At 46.6% G+C, this 22,553-nt stretch overlaps 1 protein-coding gene and 1 long non-coding RNA gene across 9 annotated transcripts; one reads left to right on the forward strand and one right to left on the reverse strand.

Moving 5' to 3' along the window:
* Nucleotides 1-4,445: 4,445 nt before the first annotated feature.
* On the forward strand, nt 4,446-22,169 carry MPS1 (multipolar spindle 1). Of its 6 annotated transcripts, XR_015611292.1 has the most exons (13): nt 4,447-4,733; nt 4,814-4,871; nt 4,944-5,093; nt 5,190-5,249; nt 5,431-5,513; nt 5,596-5,653; nt 6,621-6,749; nt 14,295-14,484; nt 15,394-15,464; nt 16,428-16,578; nt 17,308-17,530; nt 17,937-18,102; nt 20,409-22,169. XR_015611292.1 is itself a non-coding variant. In XM_087536160.1 (11 exons), the coding sequence occupies exons 1-11, from the start codon at nt 4,545-4,547 to the stop codon at nt 17,438-17,440; spliced, it is 1,242 nt and encodes a 413-aa protein (XP_087392286.1). In that variant the 5' UTR covers nt 4,446-4,544; the 3' UTR covers nt 17,441-17,640. The 6 variants fall into 6 exon arrangements, 5 of the variants coding, with proteins under 5 accessions (XP_087392286.1, XP_087392285.1, XP_087392288.1 ...); XM_087536160.1 differs by lacking the exons at nt 17,937-18,102; nt 20,409-22,169 and having other exon boundaries at nt 4,446-4,733; nt 5,431-5,483; nt 17,308-17,640; XM_087536159.1 differs by lacking the exons at nt 17,937-18,102; nt 20,409-22,169 and having other exon boundaries at nt 17,308-17,640.
* Nucleotides 7,662-20,401, reverse strand: LOC147959403 (uncharacterized). 3 transcript variants are annotated; one of them, XR_015611294.1, is made up of 3 exons: nt 19,236-20,401; nt 16,144-16,257; nt 7,662-8,075 (listed from the first exon to the last, which is right to left on the reverse strand). It is a non-coding gene; the product is annotated as an uncharacterized LOC147959403 (long non-coding RNA). The 3 variants fall into 3 exon arrangements; XR_015611293.1 differs by lacking the exon at nt 7,662-8,075 and having other exon boundaries at nt 15,987-16,257; XR_015611295.1 differs by lacking the exons at nt 7,662-8,075; nt 19,236-20,401 and adding an exon at nt 17,592-17,716 and having other exon boundaries at nt 15,987-16,257.
* Nucleotides 22,170-22,553: the final 384 nt, after the last annotated feature.

Genomic DNA, 22,553 nt, shown 5'->3' on the forward strand with positions numbered 1-22,553 from the left:
AAGTTTAAGTTCACCTTTAATATTAGCCATATAATCACCCAAGCATCTAATCATATAAGCATTTTCTTTTAATTGTCTACCAAAATAAGCATTGAAGTCGTCTTGCTTAAACATAAAGTTATCAAACTCATCCAAGCACTGACTAGCAATTTTAGTAGGAGGAACTCCAGCTTTATCATATCTATAGAGAGAATTTCTCTTTACTACCTTTGTCGAGATATCGGGATCAGGAGGTTCTTCAATAAATAAAGAATTGAGATCATATGTTTCTTCAATAGGCGGTATATTAAGACCATGTATTTCTTCAATAGGAGGTAAATTCTTAACATCTTCAGCTTTAATACCTTTCTCTTTCATAGATTTCTTTGCCTCTTGCATATCTTCGGGACTGAGGAATAGAACACCTCTCTTATTCGGAGTTGGTTTAAGAATAGGCTCAGTAATTGGAGCAGGAGCTGGCTCAGGAGGTGCCCAATTATTTTCATTTGTCAATATATTATTCAATAGAATTTCAGCTTCATCTGGTGTTCTTTCCCTGAAAAGAGAACCAACACAACTATCCAGGTAATCTCTGAAAGCATCGGTTAGTCCATTATAAAAGATATCAAGTATTTCAGGTTTCTTAAGAGGATGATCACGCAAAGCATTAAGTAACTTGAGAAGCCTCCCCCAAGCTTGTGGGAGACTCTCTTCTTTAATTTGCACAAAGTTGTATATTTCCCTCAAAGCAGCTTGTTTCTTATGAGCAGGGAAATATTTAGCAGAGAAGTAATAAATCATATCCTGGGGACTACGCACACAACCAGAATCAAGAGAATTAAACCATATCTTAGCATCACCCTTTAATGAGAACGGAAATATTTTGAGTATATAGAAGTAACGCGATCTCTCATCATTAGTGAACAGGGCAGCTATATCATTTAACTTAGTAATATGTGCCACAACAGTTTCAGATTCATAGCCATAAAACGGATCAGATTCAACCAAAGTAATTATATCAGGATCAACAGAGAATTCATAATCCTTACCAAGAACACATATAGGTGAAGTAGCAAAAGCAGGGTCGGGTTTCATTTTATCTCTAAGTGATTCTTTATTCCATTTAACTAATAACCTCTTAAGCTCATATCTATCCCTGCAAGCTAAAATAGCGGCAGAAGATTCCATATCAAAAAGATAACCCTCAGGGATAATAGGCATATTTTCATCATCACTATCATCATCATATTCAGATTCAATAATTTCTTTTTCTCTAGCCCTAGAAATTTGTTCATCAAGAAATTCACCAAAGGGCATAGTAGTATCAGGCATAGAAACAGTTTCATCATAAGTATCATGCATAGCAGAAGTGGCATCATCAATAACATGCGACATATCAGAACGAATAGCAGAAGCGGGTTTAGGTGTCACTAGCTTACTCATAACAGAAGGTGAATCAAGTGTAGAGCTAGATGGCAGTTCCTTACCCCCCCTCGTAGTTGAGGGATAAATTGTTGTCTTAACGTCTTTCAAGTTCTTCATAGTGTCCAGCAGATATAAATCCCAAGTGACTCAAAGAATAGAGCTATGCTCCCCGACAACAGCGCCAGAAATTAGTCTTGATAACCCACAAGTATAGGGGATCGCAACAGCTTTCGAGGGTAGAGTATTCGTCAATCCTACTTTCGATAGGACCAGTTGACAATTGAATCCAATTTTTCCCATTATTTGACTATCCATAATCAACCCAAATTTATTGATTCGACACAAGGGGAGCCAAAGAATATTCTCAAGTATTAGCAGCTGAGTTGTCAATTCAACCACACCTAAAAACTTAATATCTCCGCCAAAGTGTTTAGTAGCACAGTAATATGATAGTGGTGGTAGCAGTAACAAAAGTAAAGACAGCAAAAGTAATGTTTTTGGTATTTTGTAGTGATTGTAATAGTAGCAGCGGGAAAGTAAATTAGCGTAAACTAGTATATGGAAAACTCATAGGCACCGGATCAGTGATGGATAATTATGTCAGATGCGGTTCATCATGTAACAGTCATAACATAGGGTGACACAGAACTAGCTCCAATTCATCAATGTAATGTAGGCATGTATTCCGTATATAGTCATACGTGCTTATGGAAAAGAACTTGCATGACATCTTTTGTCCTACCCTCCCGTGGCAGCGGGGTCCTATCGGAAACTAAGGGATATTAAGGCCTCCTTTTAATAGAGAACCGAAACAAAGCATTAGCACATAGTGAATACATGAACTCCTCAAACTATGGTCATCACCGGGAGTGGTCCCGATTATTGTCACTTTAGGGTTGCCGGATCATAGCACATAGTAGGTGACTATAGACTTGCAAGATAGGATCAAGAACTCACATATATTCATGAAAACATAATAGGTTCAGATCTGAAATCATGGCACTCGGGCCCTAATGACAAGCATTAAGCATAGCAAAGTCATAGCAACATCAATCTCAGAACATAGTGGATACTAGGGATCAAACCCTAACAAAACTAACTCGATTACATGATAAATCTCATCCAACCCATCACCGTTCAGCAAGCCTACGATGGAATTACTCACGCACGGCGGTGAGCATCATGAAATTGGTGATGGAGGATGGTTGATGATGACGACGGCGACGAATCCCCCTCTCCGGAGCCCCGAACGGACTCCAGATCAGCCCTCCCGAGAGGTTTTAGGGCTTAGCAGCGGCTCCGTATCGTAAAACGTGATGATTTCTTCTCTCTGATTTTTTCTCTTCGAAAGGAGATATATAGAGTTGGAGTTGGCGTTGGAGGGCATCCAGGGGGCCCACGAGGTAGGGGGGCGCCCTAGAGGGGGGGGGGGGCGCCCCCACCCTTGTGGACAGGGTGTGGGCCCCTGGTCTTCATCTTTGGCGAGGAATTTTTATTATTTTTTCTAAAATGTTCCGTGGAGTTTTAAGTCATTTCGAGAATATTTGTTTTCTGCACATAAAACAACATCATGGCAATTCTGCTGAAAACAGCGTCAGTCCGGGTTAGTTCCATTCAAATCATACAAGTTAGAGTCCAAAACAAGGGTAAAAGTGTTTGGAAAAGTAGATACGACGGAGATGTATCAGTGGGGAAGCGTAGGAGCCAACCGGAGAGCCATCGCGCGAAGCTGAGTGATGATGGAGGTGATGGTGTCTCTCTCCCTGGGACGGCTAAGCGGCCGCCAAAGTTGCAAGTAACCAGACCATTTGAACAAAGTATCAGTAGCACGACGAAGAGGGATACACTGAATCACAAGTTTATTCCTAACAGTCCACAACGTCCAGGCAAGGACCCCAATGGTCAGCCACCTAATGTGGCGCAACACGGGTGGGATCGCCTGGAGTTTGGCAAAGATAGCGGGGAAGTTGTTGTGGTCCCAGCTTCCGCCCACAATCCCGCGGGAACAGCTTCATAGAAACTGCGCGGACACGCAGGTAAAGAAGATATGGTTTGAGTCTTCTTCAGGCCCGCAGAGTGGGGCGTTTCTTCTGGGCCGGCGAGGGTGATAAGCAGAAGTACCACATGGTCAGGTGGTCTGAGATCTGCAAACCTCGCGACCAGGGCGGACTCGGGATTATGTCCTCCAAACGCATGAACATTGCCCTCCTGACCCGGTTGCTCTGGCGGATTGCCAACGGGGATGGCGGCCTATGGCTTCGCATCATTCAGCAGAAATACCTCCGCGGCCAGCCCCTCGCCTTCTGCCAGCGGTTGGGGGGCTCCCAGTTCTGGCAATCCATCATTTAGCTCCTTCCCGTCCTCCGAATCGGGACGTCAATCACGATTGGGTCCGGCACCGCCACGTTGTTCTGGTTCGATAGGTGGACTGAGGCACGCCTCTTGCAGCCCGCTTTCCAGACTTGTTCTCCATCGCGGTTGCCCTCCGGATCTCCGTGGCGTCCGCCCTCGCTGACTTAGGGCAACTTGCGTTCTAGAGACCCTTTCGCCCGGCTGAGAACGCAGACTGGCAGGAGTTGCTCGACTGTATTGCACTCCACGAGCCTGATCTAACCGCAGACGTCGACCGGGCCAGATGGCGGCTAGAGCCTTCCGGTCAATTCTCCACCAAATCGCTGTACCTGGCCATCGCCCCCTCTCCTGGCCATGAGGCGCTCTCCTTCATTTGAAAGATTCACCTCCCTCTCAAAATTAGGATCTTCTTGTGACAATGGATTCGAGGCCGTCTCCTATCAGGCGTTGAGATTCTGAAGTGTAATGGCCCTGGTTTGGTTATATAGTTTGTCTAATTCACATCTAGATGTTCTTTAAGGATGTCACATCTAAGTTTCCATAAATAACACAGCAATAAGGAACAAAAAAATCTGGGACAAAAAAAATAGACCATAAATATAGTGGATACAAGGTTAGATATGACATAATTATGTTATATCTAGATGTGTCCTAGACAGAAAGATCCTTGGTTATATAGGTGGTATAGCGGAGCTTTTTTGATTACGAATTTCAAATTGCCCTCTCTTGTGCTTCCGTTTCTCATTTGGGCTTTCGCTCTCTCCCTCCTGCTCGTCGCCGAAATCGCCATGGCTCCCGCCTCCCGCCCGCCGACGGCGACGCCGCTGGCCGCATCCTCATCCCGGATAGACTCGCCATCGCTGAAGGCAGCCCTCGCAATGGCTCTCATCCACTACAAACGCCTCCCCTCCACAACCGCCGCCGCCGCCGCCGCCGCAGGCACCTCCTCCCCGCCTCTTATCCACTGGAAGCGCAAGGTCTCATTCACCCCCCGTCCCCTCTCACCACAAACCTCTAATTCCACCTTTATCTCACTTTATCCTCTTCTCCCACCCAGGCTAAGGAGCGGAAGCGCGAGATTCTCCGCCTCCGCGAAGAGCTCAAGCTCCTCCAAGGTAAGTGCGCACGCCCGCGTTCGTTCGGTTTCCGGCGCCCAGTTGGTGTGACTTAGATGTGTTGTCGATCAGATGGGGTGCGCGGGGAGGCGATGGAGCCGCCACTTGCGTCATGCCGCTGCCACTTCTTCGACGGGTGCAGCGACCTGCAGCCGCCGCCTCCAACGGGTGGAGGAGAGCATTGGGTCGACGAGGTGCTGCGGAGGAGGTTCCTCAGATTGGGTACAGTTTTAGAGTCTGTGATCGAGATGAAACTAATTGGCTACTATGCAACCCCCCAAATTTTAACAATCGTGTTTTGTAATTTAATCGCAACAGCGCGGTGGAAGGAGAAGCGACGGAGACTGGATCGATCTCTTCCCGTCACTAGTTTGATGGGTGGGTGCTACTCAGAACATATCCTTATGCTTTAACTTTTTATTTTTTTGTTCCACGAGTGTGTATGAACTGTGCGCCATTTGGAAGTTTGGATCGTTCCCCTCTTACAACTCTCTATTTCAGGTTACTGCAGCAAAATTTTATCTGCTTAAACCTTCGTTTGAATCATTTGATTGTGCAGAGTTCAATAGCGAGGATGAGATACAACAGCTTAGCTTGTCAACTGATTTCCTGGTAGAGCTATCAGATGGGATTTTTGCGAAAGTATAATTGTATCCTCTCATTGTAACTGAGATTCCCATATTTTGTTTCTTCTATGTTTCTAACGTTGGATTATCTTGTGCAGAAAGAATCTTGCTCCACATTTGCTACATTCTCTCACCAAGCAGTAGACTTCATTTTGTGTAAGTCAGAATTCTGCTATAATTTCATCATTGAATCTGACCGATAATCTAAGCTATGCATAGTGTGATGTGTAATCCAGTGAGATATTAAGGAAGTACTCGACTATGATGAACACGACATTCCGCCTTGGTGTGTATTGATCCGAAATAATTACTGTACATTCAAGTTTTAGTATTTTCATGGGTATAATATTTGAAGGAAGAAAACACAAACTTATCTACACTACAAATTCAGCCTTCTACATTTCATTTGTGCTGAACTATCACCATTTGGTCCATATGTACATTTACATGCTCAAAGAATGCAGGATATGATGTGGTTGTTTGAAATAATGAAATTTATGGGACACAAAGGCCAATTTTAGATTTCTCTTTCCAGATTGTATAATATAGAAGTCTAGTACCCTATTAGTTAACACTTATCAATTCAAGCAGGATAGAATAGACACGCAGACACACCTTACATGTACATAATAAATCATGGTGCTCATAATTTTCAGTGTGTTGACATGGCAAACCAATGGCATGGAATAAAAAAAGGGTAGCCCGGTGCACGTAGCGGGTCCGGGGAAGGGTCCGACCACTTTGGGTCTTCCGTATGCAGCCTTTCCCGGCATTTCTGCAAGAGGCCGTTTCCAGACCAATGGCATGGAATCTAGGCAACAAATCAATATTGCCATATTCTGCAGAATATGACTTACAAATTCACTTCCAGCTTCCAGCCTTATTTTCTGTTGTAGGGTTGCTATTTACTGTTTACTATAGACGTACACCACTGTAGCGTGATCCAGAATCTTTTTTGAGTTCTTAAATCTGCAATGTCAGACCAAAACATGCATGTTCAAAATACAGTGCAGACAAAATTACCATTATGTTAATGATGAAATTTTCTGTTTATCTTATCTGTTGAATCCATATTTGGTTGAGACAACAGTCTTTTATCAATTTGTAATTTTTTTTCTTTCAGCTTTACTGAAGAACATTCTATCGTCGAAAAGGGAAAATGAACTGGTTGAGGAGATAATTGATGGTTTAGTGACACGTTTGATGAAAAGGATGTGCACCATTCCTGAAAATGCTGGTACTTCGGATTCAGGTGATACTTATTTGATATACTCTTTAAGTACTTTGGATGTTTTGTCTATATTCTTTCAGAACAGTACACACAAGGTGATGATCTGACAGAAACATGCAATGCAACCTTATGCCTGATACAGATTTCTGGCATGCAAGTTGCTCTAGTTAGTTCATACAGAGTGTTTTCAAATTTGTAAATATTTACTGCGACCACAATCCCAGGCTCTTCTGCAGTACATCAATATAGCGCAAGTTGTTTTATGCTCCAACTATCTGGTAGTATTTTACTCAGGGTCATGGCTTTCTTGAGGTCAGCCCTAAGTTATGCTGTAAAATCATCGATGATATGCTCTGGGGGATATTCAATGTGAAATAAATTATGCTTTCCTTATTATTTCGGTTTACAGTACACTAGGTAGCATTCTAGCTTGCAGCCTCCATCCCAACTTATCGTCAAACAAATTTCCAATCCTACCTAGAGATAACAATGTATGTTTACTTTATATATTTATATGTTGTCCACAAAATAACGTGAAATACTTCCTGTGTATCAAAATTGAACTTGTAGTACCACTACTAGGGAAAAGCCTAGCAGCAGCGCGGGTTTTCGGCCTTTTAGTAGCGCGGGGGCCGACGCTACTAATAAGGCGCTACAGCTAACGTATAGCAGTAGCGCTGGTCCACCCGCGCTACTGCTACACAAGTGTTGCAGCAGCGCTCTTAAAGGAACCTCGTTGCTGCTAATAGCTATAGCGCGCTTCCCCTGTGCGCGCTACTGCTACAACCGCGCTGCTGCTAACTTTTCTCCACTCGCTACTGCTAATTTTAGTAGTTTTTTGTTTTTTTTGGCATATTTGTTTTGTATTTGAACAGGCTTTATAGAAGAATCTTTAGCACATACAAATGTCATCATGATACACATACAAATGCCTGCGAGACCACAAATGTAATCATAGCATATACATACAAATAGTCTCGTCATAATCATCATCCAACACAAAGTGGTATCTTGTGATCATCTCGAAAATAGTGATACATGCAAGTCTCGAATACTTGCAACTACAACGTCATCCATCTAAACAAAGGTATACGCGAGAAGAGCTATCACTATGAGTGAGAGCGGAACTATGCAGTACATGAGATGGCGGTTACGAGTCCTCTCTCGCGCTAGCGTGAACCTCAAGTAACTAGCTTCTCCTTCTTGTCTGCTTTTGAAGCCTTTATGGCTGGCGTCCGAGAACCCATTCACTTGCGCCTGACACTCATGCCACTCGTCGTACACCCCCGGAACCTTCCCTTTGTACACGACATAGCAGTTCCATCTCGCCATCAAGAAACTAGGTACCTGTTAGAGATGCATGTTCATGAAGAGGATGTACAATCATATATATGCAACAAAATATACTAGAGAACACCGAAAAAGAAAGGGTTAGCAACTAGATGCAACATACAGTACGCAAATTAATTAACTAGAGGTACGCAGGTCATCGTACGCAAACTAACAAAGTAGCGTTACGCAAGTTCGGCAGGGATCGTGGACATCACAAAGTTGCATCGCTACAAATAGTATACAAGTTCAACCGACACATATCATCATCATCGGCATCATAAATCACTAGAAGTTCCATCCTTCCATATCATCGAGGATGGACCCTAGCTTCTTGAACGGCGTGAGGTCTAGACGTTGCATGCCTATGCGAGTTCGGACGTCAGCTCGCGATATAGGGCCGTGGTGGAACATCCCCTTCTCATCGACGACTTCTTTCATGATGATCCTCGCAATGTCGCTTTGGATGCGAAAGAAGTCATCTCTAAGTTTATAATCCACTTCTCCATGAGATTCTAGCCACTTGTGGATATGATCATCATTTCTGCTTCTCATGCGAAGCTTTTGGTGATCCGTGTTGAACTGAATCATGAGATGGAGGATGTACAATCCATCCTTCTTGCTTGGTTTTGGGACTTGGATGCAGGAGAAGTTAGTTTTATGCGCGAAACCCATCTTCTTGTTCCTTTGTTTCCTGATCTGCATGTGGCCACCTCTAAAGCTGAAGCCTTGGAGAGCATCATCTAGAATATTCATTATGTGGGTGTAGTCTTTTTTCTCGTAGTCTCTGGAAGGGTCAAAATACACGGCGTGGGAGACTTGCGGATAAAGAACGATAAGGACGGCGCGCCCGTTGCTGCGGGGAAAAGACACCTCAAATTATTCCCCATAGAGAGAGAAGGAATGATTGAAATGTATGAAAGGGTTGTTTGAAACTGACTTACTTTGGATGATAAGGCACGAGGACAATTTCCCGGTCCTTATTCTGTACCATGAAGTTTTGGAGGTAGTCCCTAGCAGTTTCACGCTCAAAGTCGCCGAGACTCAAGAAAGACTCGTGCATGTAGTACGGATCCGCCACACAGATTTGCGAGACTTCTTCATTGTTCATGACAGAGCTCATATGTAGCGCAAAAAGGCGGACGATTGTAAAATCGAGCCGCCTTGTCAGAAACATCTCAAAGATATGGTCAAACCGCAGGAAGAACACCTCCGCGGGCCGTGTCTCGACGTAGCACTTCCCCTCAGGCACACGAGCCGCGTATGTCGGATATCCTGGATCCTTTGAGGCTAGTAGGCTTTTCTCAGTCGACATCACATGGTCGTGCAGTCTCCTGAGATCCCCTGTTAGTGCCTGCAGCGGTTTCGGCGGTAGCATCGGCTCGCCCGTGAGATGGAACATGGCCGCACCTTTCACGGGTACACGCTCTTCAGAATGCATCGTTTGGCTGCTATGTGCTCTGGCTTGTTTGGAGGCAGCTATCTTCCCCGATCTCTTTCTCTCCTTTTTCTTGGGCACACCTTCTAGACCCTTCCTTAACCCCTGCCCCAGTGTTCCCGGGCTAAGTACTGTACGACCCTCGCGCTGGGATAGTTGAGCCTGTGTTGAGGCGGCATCTTCAGGTGTGTCCTGTGAGGATTTCATGAAGAGAGACTTTTTGCAATCCCTGCTACGACCTTCCTGCCCGGGCATATCATCCATATCCTCATTAGCAAGCTGATAGCCCGATTCGTCATATGGTTGACTCATCAATTCTATGTCACAGTCATACGCGTTTGTATTGAGGAAATCCATAGGGCCGACCTCCGTCTCATCATCCATTCTCTGTTCTACAGGACAAATTACATCAGCCAGCACTATTGCACCCCCTTCATCATGTCGTCCGCCGCTCTCACCCGGCACTACAGGAGCTGGTAATTGCGTAAGCGGGGTGGTGGTCTCCGCACATGCTTGTTGATGTGTGGTTATTGGTGTGCTCTCGGCCGGCTCCAGACGAATAAGATTCTTCGGCCATAGCAGCACCCAACCCTTGCAGCTTCCAATCCGCGGCGGGGTCTCGTCGTCCGCTCCCACATGCTGTACTGGAGGAGGCAAATCCTCGTGCCCTGATTTCACACTGGACAAGCTAACCCTGAAGTGCCCAGCAGGGATCGGCTGGTTGTGGAACGTGGGTTGCAAGGGGTCCATTATCATCCCCTTTCCCACGTCCACCTTCTGGCCTTTGATCAAGTAGAGTATGGTGCACGAGGTTTCTTTCGCCTGCAAACACATATGTCTGTGGCGTAAAACATCCGAAAGGCAACAAAAATGGAATATTATATATATATATGTTGGTGCGACATGTAATTGCCGTGACGGCGTCGAGCTCAACCAAAGACGAAGGCCCACCAAGCGCGCCAGAGACTGAGGACGGGCTGCTATGAGCGGGAGCGGCTGCGAGAGGAGGCCCAATTGCGTGAGCAAGTGATGGTGCGATGGTGTTGTTGTTCATGGAGTTGCTCCCGACGAAACTGGGCAACGGGAAATCATGTACCGTCTTGTCTGGATTTTCCTTCGTCCAGTTGATGATAACTGGAACCAAGTTAGTAGCAAAATCATTTCTGCAGGCAGTTACAGCTGCATTGACTGCCTGCTGTAGCAACTCATATTTGTCCTCGGCTGCTTTTTTCGCGTCCTCAGCTACTTTTTTCTCGACCGCAAGCTTCACCTTCGCGTCGATGTCCGCCTGACTAAACTTCTTTTTCTGCTTCTTGGCCTTCGGGCCCTCGTTGTAAAACACCTTCCACGTGGCGCCATCTCCAGCGCCGTGCACACGACCATATTGCGTCCGCTGGCCCAAAGGGAGTCCCTTAAGTTCGTTCAAGGCCCGGTTGAGAGGGGTGTCCCACTTGGGCCTCATCGGAGAAGTAGGGTTTTCGGCTGCAAGCTGGTGTTGCTTCTCCAGTAGTCTAATCAATTTCCTCGTGATCTTGTCCGTGTAAAAAACCTTTTTCTCCTTGTCCCACTTGTAGCAGGCCCTGATGAAGTCATGCTCCAAGGGGTTGGTGAACTTCGCGAAGGGGTCTGGGAGACCCGCGGCTTCACGTTCCGCGTCCTCCTTATCCCATATGGGCCTTTTACCGAGGTAGCCACGGCTTCCGAGGCGATGCTTCCCCGTGTTCCTTTGCTGAAGGCTCTTGAATTTCGCAGCCTTAGCCTTGGCGTCCTCGGTAGCGCAAGTGTCCTTGAACTTTTCGAACTCCTCTTCCGTAAGTGTCGGATTTTCCTCCAGAATCTTGGACAGGGGTTCCTCAGCCTCAATAGCTCGTTTCACCCTCGATTTCCAGGAGGCCAAATCATTGCTGAACATGCCCATGGCGTGATTGTTAATCTTTTTCATCTTCGGATCATCTCACGGTTGTTCTATGTTATCATCCCGATCGAGGAACTTGAATCTCTTGTGCAACTTCGTTAGGAGCAACTGCGTCAAATGTTCTTTACTCCTTAAGTCATCGTCATTGATGCTCGCGCATTCCCGTAGGATGCATCCTACTTGGTTCCCATAGCACTTGCGAGGTTCTTCCGGCTCTAACGGCTCAAACTTGCTAGGTGCCATCTTTGTGATCACAAGTCGTCCAATTCCTAGTTTGTTAGGTTTTCGTATCCTCTGCTTCTTATGCCTCTTTTCGGTACCGGCATTGGCGCCGGTATCTTCCCCGGCGGTACCTTCCCCACCGGTCTCGGCGCCGCCATCGGTGTCGGCGCCGTCGGTGTCGGTGTCGGCGTCAGTACCATCATCGAGGCGGACCTGCAAACCTTGCTTAGCAGTCAAAAAGTCGAGGTAGTCTTGTTCACCCTCATAATCCATCTCGTCTGCATCTTGGTCAGAAGGCTCAGTTTCTTCGTTGTTCGACATGTTTCCTATGATTAAGTGTCCTCATTTATTTCTAAAAGTATGAATAAATGAGAAATGAGATAAAAAAGAAATCTATGTGCCAGCACTCGATATGCCAACTATGTAGCACAAATCATGCCTTTATTCACGGGAAATTTCGGCATGACCTTTGCTAAAAAATGGACATATCGAGCGCCTGAAATTCACCGGAACGGAAATGAATCAACATTCTGGCGTAACATAGGCAACTCGGATCATTTACCAAAACATGACATGTCCAAAACATGACATATCCACATATCACATGTCCAGTTCAAATTTGCATATAAATTCAGCAAATTTTGAAACCTATCTAAATTCATAACTAAATAGATAACCTAATTAACATAACTAAAACCTAAGTAAATTAACCCTAGCTAGAAGAGAGAGAGAGAGGGGGGGTGGTTTACAGAGGGTGCAGGGCGAGGAGGCAGGCCCGACCACGGCCGAGGTTGGGAGGGGAGGAAGCAGAGGAGGGAGGCGAGGGCCGACGGGTCGGGGGCGAGCGCCGGCGCCGGGGGTGAGCGCGCCTGGGTCGGGGGCGGCGGGGTCGGGGGCGAGCGCGGCGGGGTCGGGCGCGGCGGGGTCGGGGGCGGCGGGGTCGGGGGCGAGTGCGCCGGGGTCGGGCGCGGCGGGGTCGGGGGCGGCGGGGTCGGGGGCGAGCGCGCCGGGGTCGGGCGCGGCGGGGTCGGGGGCGAGCGCGCCGGGGTCGGGCGCGGCGGGGTCGGGGGCGGCGGGGTCGGGGGCGAGCGCGCCGGGGTCGGGCGCGGCGGGGTCGGGGGCGGCGGGGTCGGGGGCGAGTGCGCCGGGGTCGGGGGCGGGCGCGGCGGTGCGACGGGGCCGGGGAAGAGAGAGTGGGGATTTGGGGGAAAAGAGGCGGGATGAAGCAGGGAGAGGGAGAATTTTGGGTTAAGTGGACGTAGCAGTAGCGCGTTTACACGAAACGCGCTACTACTATTACGAGTAGCTATAGCGATTTTCTGCAGAAACCGCTACTGCTACCTTGACTAGCTGTAGCTCTTTTTCACTAAAGCGCTACTGCTATAACCAGTTTCCCTTTTTTCTTTTCCTCAGCATAATAGGAACATATATATTACATCATTGGACCCTTGCATAATAATGGCTAAGTGTGTATACAAAATAGGAACATATATATATATATTACATCATTGGACCCATGCATAATAATGGCTAATTAAGTGTGTACACAAAATAGGAACATATATTTCCATTTTGCAAAAGCATGAAATATTAATCACACCTCTATCTCGAGATCGAGCACACGGTGGAGATGATGATGTAGGGAGGTCAAAAGTGCACAAAGCTCTTCTTGACAAAGAAAGATCTAGTTAGGGGGTAAATAGGTCACTTAACTAAATGCTACATCTACCTAGCTAGCTAATTTGGGAGGAGACAACTTCAACTAGTGGAGGGGGGAGGAAAAAGAGAAAGGAGATGAATTAATGGAGGTGGTGTAGTTATAGCTAGGAGTAATGAAGAGAGAGAAAGGTAGGTAGAAGAGGGAGAGTAATGGGGGGAGAAGTATTAAGGAAGAAGAGTGAGAGAGGGAGGATGTGGGAGGTAGGGGAAAGGGAGGAGAGGAGATGGGGAGGGGAGGTGGAAAAGGTGGTGGGTGCTGCGTCTTAGCAGTAGCGCGGGAGAGAAAGCGCGCTGCTGCTAAGAGCGTAGCAACAGCGCGCTTTCCTGTCACGCGCTATTGCTAAACGGGCCAACCCTATGCACAATTTCAAAATTAGCAGCAGCGAGGTGACAAAAAAGCGCGTTGCTACTATGGCATTAGCAGCAGCGCGCTCCCTGGCGCCACGCTACTGGTAAACTTATGTCGTTGTGTACTGTCGGTGGATTTTTGTAGCAGCGCGGTTTAAGCGTCACGCGCTACTGCTAAGTTTGCACCAGTAGCGAGCTTTCCGTAGCCGCGCTGCTACTACTTAGCAGCAGCGCCTGTTTTTATGCCGCGCTGCTGTTAAGATTCTGTGTATAAGGTTTTCCCTAGTAGGGTACGTGTGGAAGTCCCACCAAGTATGATAGATTAGTTATAGGCTTCATGGTGTTTGTTTTACATTCTTTCTTATAGGCAAATCATATCAACATATTCTTTTACATGATCACTTTGAATCATGTTTTATTCTGAATAGATCTGCTGAGTGGTCACATCTGTAGTTTCATTTAGTTACTTTTGGTCATTTCAGTGCAGAGTAAACGCAATGAGATAAACTATGAATTTTGGCATTCATGTGTCTGTGCTCCTAACATCAACCAATAGTACATTGATTGCCGCCTTCCATTTTGTTCAAGTTTGCAGGGCCAGTTGACTGCTCAGATGCCCAATTCAATGTGCAGCACTTGTTCCGCAAGTTAGGAAATGAAGAGTTCATTGGTCAGCGGATAATCCTTGCAGTTTCTCAAAAGATCTCAAATGTATCAGAAAGCTTGCTTCTCTTAGATCCATTTGATGATTCCTTCCCTGATATGCATGGCAATATGTTCATTATGTAAGCTTAAGCTGATCTTCTTTTCATTCTAGTTTATATTACAGTCGGATAATTTTAACTTCTCCAAAGGCACTCATGATTACCTGTTCTTCAGTGTACCTATTTTAATTCACTAGTTTATAACAGACGTTTTGACCTGTAGCATTGAAATCTGGATGAAAAACTATACCAGCAGTTTGCACAGGGCAGCTATTCCTACATGTGCAGTAGTTCATAGTCATTTAGTCTTGAAATATTGGATGAAGAATAGTTTGAAGAGGCTACCATTACCACTTTAGCAGTATAGTGAAAAATGCTTTGAATAGCCGATCAGTTGCCCATTAATTTGGCGCTGGCCCAAAGTGTCACAATTAGGATACACAGGTTTGAGCTTTCATTGGCTTACAAATCTGGTTAATTGACAGCCTACAGCCCATTTAGTTTTTTGTTTTGCGGGATTGCTCATTTAGTGGTGCCTGTAACTTTTTAGCATCCTGCATGTGCATCAACTATGTTATTCTTCATTGGTCCAAATTTATTCCTGTCTTATTGATCTTTACAGACTGTATGGTTGGATATGTGTAGAATTAACTGAATATTTGAAGGGGGATATACAACAGTTGCTACTTCCTGCAACAGTTTCAGAAATAGATGATGGTGTAGAAAATATATTTTCAAATTTGTCAGACAAGTAACATATAAGAAACGGAACTTTATCATTAGATTTGTGATGGAAAATATTTTCACAACATGCTCTTAAGTAGTAACATATTCACACACAAAATAACGGTCAAAGTTACATATTAAGAATGCGATGTGTGCTCATGTATGGAGTGTCGTCTCTATAGTTCGTATGAGATTTTTTTTGTTACCTTGATTCTGACTGCATAACTAAATGTTGCGTGTGGTCATCCTATTCGTGTGTTGCAGGATTCAATTAATCGAGTTCCTCATATCTGATTACATGAAAATTTGGCTATGTTGCGAGCAATTTGACAAAAGTTAGTGTTTTCTTACCCCTGGCCATCCTTTTCCCTATCTATTAAGTTTTCTGAATTGTGTTTGCATTCAACCCTTAAAACAACAACAGAGTCTTTCAGTCCCGAACAAGTTGGGGTAGGCTAGAGTTGAAACCCATAAGATCTCGAAACCTAGTCATGGTTCTGGCATGTGGATAGGTAACTTCCACGCACCCCTGTCTATGGCTAGTCCTTGGTGATATTCCAGTTCTTCAGGTCTCTCTTTATGGACTCCTCCCATGTCAAGTTTGGTCTAGCTCAACCTCTCTTGACATTATCAACATTCAACATGACAGTGTGAAAAATATCAGGGTCGCATCACTTGATTTAAAGAAATTGTGTCGTATCAAATATCTAAATATAGATACTGTGTTTTAGTTGGCAGCCACAGTTGAGAGCTTTTTATTATATAGATGTGCATCTTTAATTACAAATTTGAATCGATAAATACTGAAATGTACTCTATCCAAATAATACCACTGCTAATAGAGCTTCAGTGCATCATACTATGCTATATCTTCCCGGCAATTCATTGCAGAGAGTTTGATCAAAATTTACAAACTGTTATCCAGAAATATTTGAAGAATGGGTCAGATCTATTCTGAAGGCACGCAAAGACCTGGAAGTCCTAGAAAACATAAATGGGCTGTATGTAGTGTACATTGAGCGAGTGGTCGGAAGGTTGGCGAGGGAGGTGGCTCCTGCTGCTCACCAGGGGAAGCTGGACCTGGATGTCTTTTCCAAACTCCTGTGCTGATAACTTCCAGCCTCAGACCTGAAAATGTATTACTCACAAGTTACTTGACTGACCTGTTTACAGTTTGTTTTTACTCCAGAAATTAGCTATTGAATCTATTGTTTTGCTGTTATTCTGGAAGCACATATTGTTCCATTGCCCTTTACTCACATATTCATAATATATCATGTTCTGCATATCAATTTCAGGATGCTTACCTACAGAAAGATTGTCCAGAAAGCTGGCGTTCTGTAACTTCTGTTCGCCACTGAACAGCCAGAACCAAGACATAACCAAAGAATGCTTAATTATTTCATCTTGTGAATGTGTAGTTACTGCAAACCAGTTTGCTATAACCAAGTACGTATGATTAATTGTTGTAATTAGACTTAGATATGCGGATACTAGTCTATAATAAACTTCAGAATCTATGGATGGATCTAACATTGGCAGTTTGATTCATAAATCTTTATAACTGTGGCACCTTTCACTTCACACCGTTGCCTTGCATTTCTTGTCTTCTATTCTTGAGCGACTTGCAAATACAGTTTTTAGTTTCAAACTATAGAAAGAAAATAAATCATACAACCTGATTTTCTATTTATTATCTAGACGCTCTAAAAAAGAGGCAAAGCTTCTTACTCCTGTACCCTCATGTCATATTCATAAGTCATACAAGATCATGCCGTATCTGCTTTAAAAGGTAAGAGTACTTCTCTTAACTAAGAGAGTGTAATACCATTGCATGTGCCGTGCAGTGGGTGCTGTTGTCTGTTACTCTTGATGTGCACGTTCCTTGCTTCATTTCTAGTTGTGATGTTGAAATCACGGCGTCAACTGGTGACGCCAAGCTAAATGACTAGTCGCATTTTGGGGGTACTTTGCTCAACTGTTAACTTCTTGCTTTACAATTATTATCCGATCAGACTTCTTGTGGCCGAAAATACAATGGCCTTCTGGAACTAGAATCACAAATGAATTGGCTGTATTTTTTCCCTTACTATTGTGATCGCAAATGAATCTCAAACTTATTCCATATATCGAAGATTGATAAAAAAAATACTAATATGTGCATCGAACATTTTCCAGGAACACTGGCAGTGCTCTGGGGCTGGCTAGATATGTTTGGAATTGCCAGCACCAATTCTGCTGCAGTAACATAGCGAGGACAGCAAGCGGCATGAAAGATATGCGGGGGAATAGTGTGAGCATGCTCAAATAGTATTAGGTTGGAGACACAAAAAGTTTGGACATGAGTAGAAATGCTTCCGCTCTTGTTTTGGGAGAATGAAGTTTCACTCCTCACCCTAAGGCAAGCAGATGAACCCTAGCAAGCTTTATTGTTCAAATCAGTGTTTGAGGAGTTACATCACCTTTCTAGCCGGCCTTCTGTTGACACCCTTGTCGGTAGAATCAAAGATGAGGCCAGGCTTTGGTCTAGGGCAGGTGCCACCGGGCTTAGAACTGTCCTACCGACACACTGGGACGTGCATTATTCTTGCTCCTTGTTTGTAACCTCTTAGGAGGGCTGTAACCTTTGCGTTTTCTTGAAAAGAAAACATCACCTTTCCAGCCAGCAGCTATCATTGCCCCCTTTCTCTACTTGCATAACAACAGCAAATCTTGTGAAGAGAGATGACAACTAATCAATCTGAGGCTCTTTCAAGTCTTTGCATTACCTTGGTTAATCTGAACCGCCCTCTTCGCCTCATTGACAGGGTGTCTATGCTTGATCAGTGCAAGGTCGTTTTCGCGAGGGCTGATATGATCCAGCATCTTATGCCTCAGTGGCAAAGGGGGGAAAGGAAAAACAAGTGGCGTGTGCTGCTGTTCCAGCGCCTGGATCTGGCCTTCTTCCCCAGCTGTGAAACATCTGAATCCCAGGTTTGACACACGAGCCACTCATCTTCTTATTGCCATTTGGATGCGAATGAGGGAAACGAAGGCGAGTGCACTTTACTTGGTCACCGTCGAGGCTAACTAACCAAATACTCCTATGAGATCGATTATTATTGCTCTTTTGGAAATCAGATCTTGTGCAGTTTAAATTCAGTAACGTAGTGACTGCGTTGTGTGGTTGTAACTAGTCTGTTATGCCACGGTTAATGGAAATAGTTGAAATTCATTAGTACAGTTATATATTGCCGGCTTGCCTTGGTTTCCCACCGACCAGGGGACCAGGCTAGCCACGTTAGGTGGTACTAGTATCTGAATAATTCCAACCTATGGGATGGATCATATAGATAGATAGATAGATAAGATAACACGAGTGATAATAAGCCGATGGACGGAGCAAGACAAGTCGATGGAAGTGTCCGCCCCCCCCCCCCCCCCCCCCCCCCCCCCCCCCCTGTCCATTTGCCTCTTGCGACGGCAGCATGTATCATATTGATGGATCGATGGTGTGGGACTGGGACTGGTCCTTGAGATACCTGAATCAATTCCCATGGCCCCAGTGGAATAATGGAGGCACCTAACTGCAGCAAGGCCGCCGGGTGATTGCGTAGGAGCATGCGTACATGCCTGGGAGGAGCTAGGATCCATGTCTTGCCTGTCTTTGTGTCTGTCACTTGCGTGCAAGTGCTACCACAAGCTAGCATCAGGGAAAAAGATGTTGCCTACAGTAGAAACACCTCTTTACTTTGTTCCTGAAGCCAGGTGATGTGAACACGTGAGAGTGAGACGAGGATGACGCTAGCTGCATGTGGGGTCGACCTAGCTCCATCCGAGCATTTGGTGAATTAGAGCGTCTTCAATCGGGCTGGACAAATTTCATCTTTCATATATCCGCAGACGGGATCAACCTCTATTTATTCACCCTCATAGCTGTTTTCTCGTACCCAAAACCTCAAATCCATACAAGCAATACGTAAATAGCATACATAGGATATAGATCAAACAACGAACATCATAGGATAATGAAGGCAATATTTAACTAAGACTAGATAGTTTGATAGTGCAAGACAACATTTAACTAAGAATAGATAGTTCGACAGCATAACTAAACTACGACTTACATGGGGGATCACGGGCGGTCGTCCTTGCCCTTGCCATTGTTTTCTTTGTCGCGGAAGTAGCACTCGAAGGCGACGTAGGAGTCGAGACAGATCTGCTCGCTCCGGAGCTGGATGAGTCAGAGGAGGCACCGGACATGTTCTCAAATGATTTCAGGGGTAGGTTGACGAGGGCACGGACAGCCCGGGCTTGCTCCACCGCGAGGGCAGGAACGGTTCAGCTTGCCGCTTCACCAGGATCTGGTCTTGGGCATCCTTCTTCTCCGTGGCGTGACACGGCTCCTCATGCTCCTCAATGTCTTGGTGTTGATCTGTTGGTGATCTAGCATGTCCGACTCCTTGGAGGATAGGGACCGTGTCATCGGATTCAGATGGCACCAGCACCGCAATGGATGCGACAAACGAGCAGGAGCCACGACGCGCCTTCACCCTTTCACGGTAGGCACGCTGTGCCTAGACCACGAAGTAGCCGTCATAGCTGCCATAGCCGTCGCATCTGTATCATGGTTGTTGTCGTTGGCCCCGGACTCCGAGGCCAATGTTGCGGGGACAAGCACCCTGCTAGGCGGATCCGCTCTCACCACCTCACAATATAACTAGGAAGATATTTCAAATACCACACATGAGTCACAAGATATGCAAGTTTGATGTGTCCCATTTGATATCTTCTGTGTACGAGAATCCACAAATTCTACCCTGCATTTTTGGCAAAATATTTTGTCTTCTTTTTTAGCTCCACTTGCTCGAGAATTGCCACAAGCAAAAATCCCGCTTTCTATGGGTCAAAATATTGTTTCGCAAAACAATCCATCTTTTTCTTTATTGGTTTTACTAGTTGAACGCCCGTGCGTTGCCATGGCATAAAAAAACAATGCTTAAGCATATATTCTAATTAAGAAAAGTGTGTTGTAATCAAATGTAGTTTTTCCTTTCAGCAACAAAATCATTCTTTGACCCCGCTCATTTCCCCCTCGGCAATTTTCATACCTCGCTATCGGCCATCTCCTTGCAAGAAGATAATTAAAGCGTCATCTTTCTCCCCTACCCTTCTTCCTTCCACCTTCATTATCGTCACCATCTCTAAGCACTGCTTATAAATCCTGTACTGGTACAAAATATTATTATTTCATCAAAGATTCTTTTGATGCTCTTTTTGACTGTCAGTAATTTGAATAGGCGCATGCAAGAGATGGGACTGTCGAAGAGGTACGCGAAGAGGGTGACGTGCGAGGAAAGGTACATACTCGCTCCCGCGACGCGCCCTGCGCGCGCGTCACGGGAGAAACCCTAGCGCTGCCGGCGGACTTCCCCTCCTCCTCCCTCCTCTCCCTCGCCGCCGCCAGAGAGGGCGCGTCGGGCGAAGCCTGGTAGGCGCTGACGGCGACGGGGCTGCCTTGTCTCCTCAGCGGGGGCCTTCGGCACGGGTCGAGGCGGCTGCCTGGGATGCAGTGCTGGCGGCCGCGGCGACGAGCTGGAGCCTGCTGGCGGCGGCTTAGTGGCGGCGGCGGGCGTGCCTTGGTCGCTATCGTGGTCGTTCCCTTCTTGGGGACACCATCTTGGAGGCCTGGTTCCGCCGTTCCGTCTCACCTCCCCTCGGAGGAGGAGGTCTCCGGTGGCTCCAAGCAGTTTGTCCTCGCGCATTTGTAGTGGCTTGGTAGTCGTTGGGGTGGTGTGGCGGTGCCCGACACCTTTGTATCTCGCCTTGGGTGTGCGTGTCGTGTGCGGTGGTGGCGTGAGTTTGTATCATGGTCCTTGTGGTTCGGTGCTTTATATATAAAGCGGGGCGAAAGCCTTTTTCGGTAAGAGGGTGACGTGCTCGAGTTAGCTCGTGATCTCCCATGACGGCGATTTTACCGAAAAAGGCTTTCGCCCCGCTTTTTAAATAAAGCAAACCGCCAAGAGCACACGTACAAGCATAGTTCAGCGCACACACACACCCAAGTCTCACGACACAAAGTACATAGGTTCTGCCGAGGGCACAGCTCAACAAGCCCTAAAAAGAAAAGAAAACACAAGGGGCGCCGGCGCGGCAACTAACAGCGGCCCTAATCAGGCTCCGGTGGCGGCGGGGGAGCTGGTGGTGACAGACGAACGGCCATCGAGCGGAGGTCGGCGATGAAGGCGGTGATGGCGTCCCGGTCCGAAGGGCGGCTAAGCGGCCGCCAGAGCTGCAAGTAACCAGACAGTTTGAACAGAGCGTCAGTGGCCCGCTGAAGAGGAATGCGCTGGATCACAAGTTTATTGTGGATCGTCTAGAGGGTCCACGCCAGCGCCCCAATCTCAAGCCACCTAATGTGGCGAGAGGGTAGGGGGATATCTGGAGTTCGGCGAATAGGTCGGGGAAGTTGGTGTGACACCAATTGCCACCGACTACCTCCCTAAAACAGCTCCAAAGAAACTGAGCAGACATGCACGTGAAGAAGATGTGATTCGAGTCTTCGGGAACATCGCAAAGCAGGCAGATGCCCGTTCCCGGGCCGTTGCGCTTGCGGACCTCCACCCCAGATGGGATCTGTCCAGGAATCCATTGCCACATGCAGATCCGGATCTTCAGAGGCAGATGGATGGACCAAACCGACGTGAGGGGGGGGGGCGATGGAGGGAGCAATGGCCTGGTAGAGGGACTTGGTGGAGAATTGGCCGGAAGGCTCAAGACGCCACCTAACCTGGTCCGGGTCCGAGTCGAGGCCGGTTTGTGAAGGGCGATGCAATCAAGCAACTCGCGCCAAGCGGTGGATCCCGGAGGACCGAACGGTCTCCGGAAGGCGAGGCGCCCTAAGTCAATAAGGGCCCTCTCGACGGAGATGGTTGGGTCCACAACGATGGAGAAGAGGTCGGGGAACCGCGCCGTGAAGGGGGAATCACCAGACCAACGGTCGAACCAGAACAAGGTCGCAGAACCCGAACCCACCGAGATGGATGTCCCAATGCGGAGGACCAGGAGAAGTTGGATAATCGACTGCCAAAACTAGGAACCGCCTGAACGCTGACAGAAAGCGAGGGGTTGTCCACGTAGGTACTTGGCCCGGATTATATCTAACGAGAGGCCGCCTTGCCCTTGCGAAATGCGCCAAAGCCATCGGGGTAGGAGAGCAATATTCATGCGCTTCGAGCACATGATACCTAGTCCTCCTTGGTCCCGAGGCTTGCAAATGCCAGGCTAGCTAACCATATGGTATATCTGCTTATTGTTGTCGCCATCCTAGTAGAAACGAGACTGGACTTTGGCGATCTCATGGTGCAGAGTCTCGTGGAGGCTGTAGAAACTCATGAGGAACAAGAGGAGGCTGGAGAGGGAGGAGTTGATCAGGATCGTCCGGG

Source organism: Triticum urartu, chromosome 7A (assembly GCF_056163025.1).
Source record: "Triticum urartu cultivar PI428250 chromosome 7A, HENAU_Tu73, whole genome shotgun sequence".
Taxonomy (NCBI): Eukaryota; Viridiplantae; Streptophyta; class Magnoliopsida; order Poales; family Poaceae; genus Triticum; species Triticum urartu.